Source organism: Octopus bimaculoides, chromosome 10, assembly GCF_001194135.2.
Source record: "Octopus bimaculoides isolate UCB-OBI-ISO-001 chromosome 10, ASM119413v2, whole genome shotgun sequence".
NCBI classification, from domain to species: domain Eukaryota; kingdom Metazoa; phylum Mollusca; class Cephalopoda; order Octopoda; family Octopodidae; genus Octopus; species Octopus bimaculoides.
Genome location: NC_068990.1, coordinates 9,171,384 through 9,177,429, shown reverse-complemented (window position 1 = coordinate 9,177,429; position 6,046 = coordinate 9,171,384). Strand labels below are relative to the sequence as shown.

Below are 6,046 nucleotides of genomic sequence, written 5' to 3'. Positions count from 1 at the left end.
AAGGCAGGAACTCCTTGAAATTTTGGGTATTTGAGTATATTGTGTTGTCCAACCCACTATCCGGCAGCGTCCAATTCTCTAACGGTTTTTTTCAAATGAATCAAGTCATAACCTTATCCATCTATTGTTTTCATAATCGGTCATAATGTCTTACATTTAAGATGATTCCCATGCTTTCCCTGATGAGAAGGTTACAACTTTAATATCAAAGATCCCTATGGATCACACAGGTTGTAATCCTTTGAAACATATGTAGGAATAAAGTATGCAATTATAACATGCGTTTTCTCCATTCCTTAAATTCTTAAATATATATATATATATATGTATATATATATATGAAGAATTTTGTAACAATCTCAACATGTAAAATAACTTTACAGAAAGAGTTCAAACAAAAATGAAATAATAGAAATATCTCAGAAATATAAGGAACATACTTCTTTTTTTTTTGTGTGTGAAGCATCTTAGCAAAGAGCTAGATAAACATGAAATGAATTCATGTCAATCATAAAAACCTGAGTTCATTTAATATTATGCTATGTTCTCTATTGCAATGCTTTACATGAAACAAGTATACTCATTATTCTTGCAATATACATATACACACATACATACACACACATATAAATACACACACAAACGTTTTGCATGTACACATGCTTTACATATATTATAAATTTATGAAAAAATAAAAATTTTCCTTAGAACATATCTAACTCAAAATACACATAACTGTAAAAAAAAAAACAAAAAAAAAAAACAGCAGCTACAATACCAAACAATAAACACACACAAACAAACATAAACACTAACGCACTCAACAATCATTTTTAACAGATTTATATTACAAGAAATCATGTAAAGCAAACAAGTATCTACTATTTCAGCAGATGCTATTCTCTCTCTCTCTCTCTCTCTCTCTCATACATACATACATACATACATACATACATATATATATATATATATATATTATATTTTGTATTTGCATTTCACATTTCTGTTTCTGCACATGCAGCATGTTTTGTCAGAAACTGCCTATTGCTTCAAATATGATTATTTTTCTTTACCCCAGAATAGCTTAGGCATTGCATGTATGTATCCATGCTTACATGCATATGTGAAAGAGAGGGGGAGGGGATGGAGAGATAGAGAGAGAGGGAGGGAGAGAGAGAGAGAGAGAGAACCGTCTTCATTTGCAACAATTCTTTCAGTAAATAAAAAAAAGTAGTTTCATTCCATGAAAATTTGACCTTTCTTAGTTTCGTTTTTATGGTCTACTTAGATGGAGAAAGGCTACAACAGCAACCTTTGTAGTGTCTCCAAGATTGCTTGAAGAGAGAGAGGGGGTAGTTAGGAAACACAATTTAGGTTATTGCAGAAGGAAGCTGTGGATTACGGCATCAAGCTATCCTCAAACTGGAGCCCTGGTCCAAATACTACCAACAGAATGGATTCACCTAAAGACAACCAAGCATAAGGTAGTGACTTTAACCCTTTTGTATTTTAACTTTTAGCATTTAAACCAGCCATATCTGGCCAAAATATTTTATTTGCTTCATGTTCAAACTGACCAAATCTGGCCCCTCACACCTACTCTACAATGTCATTATAAAAATAAACTACAACATTGCTGAAATCATGAAGCCACAAGATAATTCATGATTTATTCTGGCGTTGGGCCCCACAGGAGTAATGACCAAGACCTTTGGCATTATGTCGTGCTTAAGAAAACCCATCAAGCCAAGCAAAATTGCAGTCGTGACAGATACTGGTGTCACGCAAATTGGCATTTGTGCAAGTGGCACATAAACACATGCTGGTGGCATGCAAATGGCACCTGTGCCAGTGGCATATAAAAGCACCCATTATACTCTCAGATTGGTTGGCATTAGGAAAGGCATCCAGCTGTAGAAAACCATGCCAAATGAAACTGGAGTCTGGTGCAGCCTTCCAGTGTGTCAACCCAGTCAAACCGTCCAGCCCATGCCAGCATGGACAATGGACGTTAAATGATGATGATCATGATGAATGTGAACAAATAAGCATTACATTTGACAGAGTAATCCGAATGTTAAAGAGTTAAACCAGCTGCATTCAGCTCATATATTCTACCTGTTTTGTGCTCAGACTGGCCACATTCAGCCTCTCACACGTACCCAACAATGTCGTCCTAGAAATAAACAATCATATCATGGAAATCTCAACGTTCAAGATAATGCATGATTAATTCAAAGCAATGTGAGTAAATAAACATTGCATTGCCAGAGTAATCTGAAAGCTAAAAGGTTAAACTGATCAATAGAATATGTTTGCATTCTTATTTCAATCACAGCTAGGCTTTCTGATATTTAGATACAGTTCAGTCCTGATTCATGCAATGTTGCAATATATTATTTAATTAGTGGTCAGGGACTCTGCCCCATCCTTCAGACACACCAAGAAAGAACAAACAAAATGAATATTATTATTATTGTGGTGATAATAAGTAGGAAAACACTCTTGTTAATGTAAAAAGAGAGAATATAGCTTCTGACAATGCAGAAAGTTTGATAAAATCTTTATATTTCAGGCTCAAAGGCCCATCTACAGAAGAAAAGAACAGTCTAACAAAAGTCAGGTTATGTAGGTTCCGTTAAGCCATTCAAATTCCCTAGCGTTTATGCCAGAAGTTGTCTATTCTTTTTTCTCTTTTTACATTCTTCACTATTACAATGCTTCAGGCAAAATACAATGTTCTTACTATTGTTACTGATAGTAACATTTCCTTCCATTCGTACAGTGCTATAAAATGTAGTGGATTTGATATACTTGGTTGAACTGAACCCGCTACAAGCCTGGTACTTGCATTGATAACATTGGTTTCAAATTTTGGAACAACGCCAGCAATTTTGGAGGAGCATGCAAGCTGATTACATCAACACCAGTATTCAACTGGTACTTATTTTATCGACCCCCCAAAAGGATGAAAGGCAAAGTCAGCCTCAGAGGAAATCAAACTTAGAACATAAGTCTGGACAAAATGTCACTAAGCATTTTGCCTGGCATGCTAACAATTCTGCTTTAAATTTGCAGTAGTAATATAGAAGAGATGATCAGCAGATTTGATCTGAACTGATTTAGAATTCAAAATGTAAAATGATAAAACCAAATTCTATAAAACATTCGTAAAAGACTAATTTAACCCTTTAGCATTCTGACTGCTGTCAAATATAATATTTATATATTCACATTGCTTTGAATTAATCATGCATTATCTCACAGCTTTGAGATTTCAGTGACAAGATTGTCTAATCATAGAATGATATTGGAAGGTAGGAGTGGGCAGTTGGATCAAGCTAGTCTAAACATAAAACACATGAAATATCTGAGCCTGATATGGTTGGTTTAAATGCCAAAGGATTAAATATTTATCATAACACAAAGGGTCAGAAGGAGTACTAACTCTTTACATTCTGATGCTCTAACATTTCTGCCAATCCACTGACTTTTTATTATGCCTAACATAGACACAGGGCAGGAGAAGAGAAACAGTAGATTAAATCAGTGCCAGTCAGTGAGTGCTACTTCATATATCTATCACAGAAAAACTTTGGAAGCAGAAAAAATAGAAACAGACTCATACTTCAGATTTGGCTAAATTCAGCTGTCAATGTTTTGTCAATTATGCCAAAAATTAAAAAGAATAAAATGCTTAGACGTAAACTAGAGAATAAAGTCTACACCAAGGTATCACAGAGATTATTCATCTGTGAGTGTATACATTGTGTGAGTGTATGCGTTGTGTGTGGTTTCTAATTTAACTGTCTCAAGATGTCGGTAAGTCATTGGTTATATAATAAATGAGTGTCAATAATTTTACTGTGCTCCACTACTTCTCACAATTCATGTAATTATCATTAATTTCAAAGCCCTTCCTCCAATCTTCTGAGAATATATGAGATCATTCGTTGACTGAAAACATTAATTTCCTGTCTGTTGTAATCTCTACTGTCTGTTATTTTATTTTATATATTGAGATTATGTAAATATTGCTTGTTTCCATTTCACTTTTCTTTTTTTTCTTTTTTTTTTTTTTTCAATTGGTTTAGAGCAGTGACTCTTAACCTGTGTGACAGTGCCTCTTTGGGTTTGGGATATTGTGAGCTCACAAGAGAAGGGCAAATGTCAAATGGTCACAAGTTATTTGGAGGTGCTGTGATTTTCTTTAGAAATAAAATATTTTAACCAGGAACAATACTGATATATCAAACACATTTTTAGAAGAAAACATCAATGTCAGGTTTGGAGTATAAATAGGATACCGTGTTGTTAGTGAGCAGAAACATAACAGTTGAGTTCAAGCCCTCGCCTTCTTTAGTAATTTTTCTAAAAAGAATTTACACAGGGGGCACTAGTCCAAGTAAATATCTAAAAAAGAGGCAAGGCTCATGATGGCTGGAGTTGCATAAAAACATTAAAAAATAAGGATAATTAAACCACAGACATTCAATACAACGAAGTGTTATAAAAGATAGAAAACCACTGGTTTAAAGGAAGGTGCTATACCAATGGTAATCACTGTCTCTCCAAGAACAATGAGACTGAACATTTCTCTTGAACAACAGCAAATCAACTAATGCAGGAAAGATATGGCTTATGTTCTGGGGGAAAAAGAACTAAACATAATAGTTAATATGGATCCAAAGAGACGGCTCAACATAGTTGTGAGAGCAAGAATAATGATGATGACGATGATGATGATGACAGTGATAACAATGACAATGATGGTGATGATAAAAGCAGCAGTGTTGCTGGGTAGCTCCAGTCAGTTTCTCTTCATTGATATATGGTATGAATTAAGAAACAGAACAAAGTGCTTCAGATAGAGAAAGTGATATCAAAATATACGCTTAGTCATGCTTTAATGTAATTTAAAGGTTATAATTACAAGATAGAACATATAGCGTTGATAAACATAATCACAGAGTTAAACTAAATAAACAGCTTCATAGGAGTGAATTAATTAAGCTCTGTCGTGGGTTACATAGTTTCAACAAGTAATTATAGCTAGATCTTGATGACCTAACTATAAACTTACAGCAAGGTTATTAAGACCTAGCAGGGTAATTAATGAGGCCATCACACCTTTAGTGTGAACAAAGTCTTAAAGTTTACAATAAAGTGTGTGAATTCCATGTTAATAAGAACGTCTCAAGACGAAGTTTTTCATGTACCAATATATATATTTCAACATAAAAAAAAAAGAATATGGAAACCAACAAAAGAAAATAGATAGGAAAAAACAAAGAGAGATAAAGGAACATAAGTGCTGCAAAAGATATTTCATGATCGGGAAGTAAATTGAAATACTTACTGCAAAATGCCTCTGGAAAGCTTTTGGTCCCCTGTATGTGAAGTTACCACAGATCTCACATGTATAACTAATATTCAGGCCATGAAGTCGATACAGCCAGTATGGTATAGGCTAAGGAAATATAAAGGATAAAATTAATAGTATGCAATGAATTTCCTACCACAGAAATGTTAATTTTATACAATACATATTTAGTCTAGCTCTAAAGTATTTTTTGGATTATAATCATCATCAAAGAAGAATATGTTTGTTCCACAAGCAAAAGCCAAAACAAATTCTTGGGTTGATTCCACACCTTCCATTTACAAGTAATATAAAAATAAATTTATAGTAGAGCAAGACCGTCTCTTCCTCGCTCTGTCTGTCTGTCTGTCTGTCTGTCTGTCTGTCTGTATGTATGTATGTATGTATGTAATTATCCAGTTTATTTCAAGATTTCTTGCCAAAAGAGAAAGAACCGGTTTCTAACTTAAATCCAAGGTCCCTTCAATGGAATTTCAACCAACAAACAGGGTATTTTTGTATGTATGTATGTATGTATGTATGTATGTATGTGAGTGACATCGCTCCTTTACAAACATCATGTAAAGGTCTTTGAACACTTTCATCAGAGATGTCAGACACATTCTGAATGTTAGCTGGACCTTAAAAACTCCAGACATACAGGTCCTGAGGACAGCTGATATC

The 6,046-nt window shown here is 34.1% G+C and overlaps 1 protein-coding gene across 1 annotated transcript in view; it reads right to left on the bottom strand.

Moving 5' to 3' along the window:
• The window catches only part of LOC106868824 (splicing factor 3A subunit 3), a 117,380-nt gene that overhangs the window by 57,841 nt on the left and 53,493 nt on the right, over positions 1-6,046 (bottom strand). Inside the window, exon 14 of the mRNA XM_014914285.2 lies at positions 5,360-5,470. Coding sequence (XP_014769771.1) covers positions 5,360-5,470 — 111 coding nt within the window. The remainder of the gene's footprint in view (positions 1-5,359; positions 5,471-6,046) is intronic.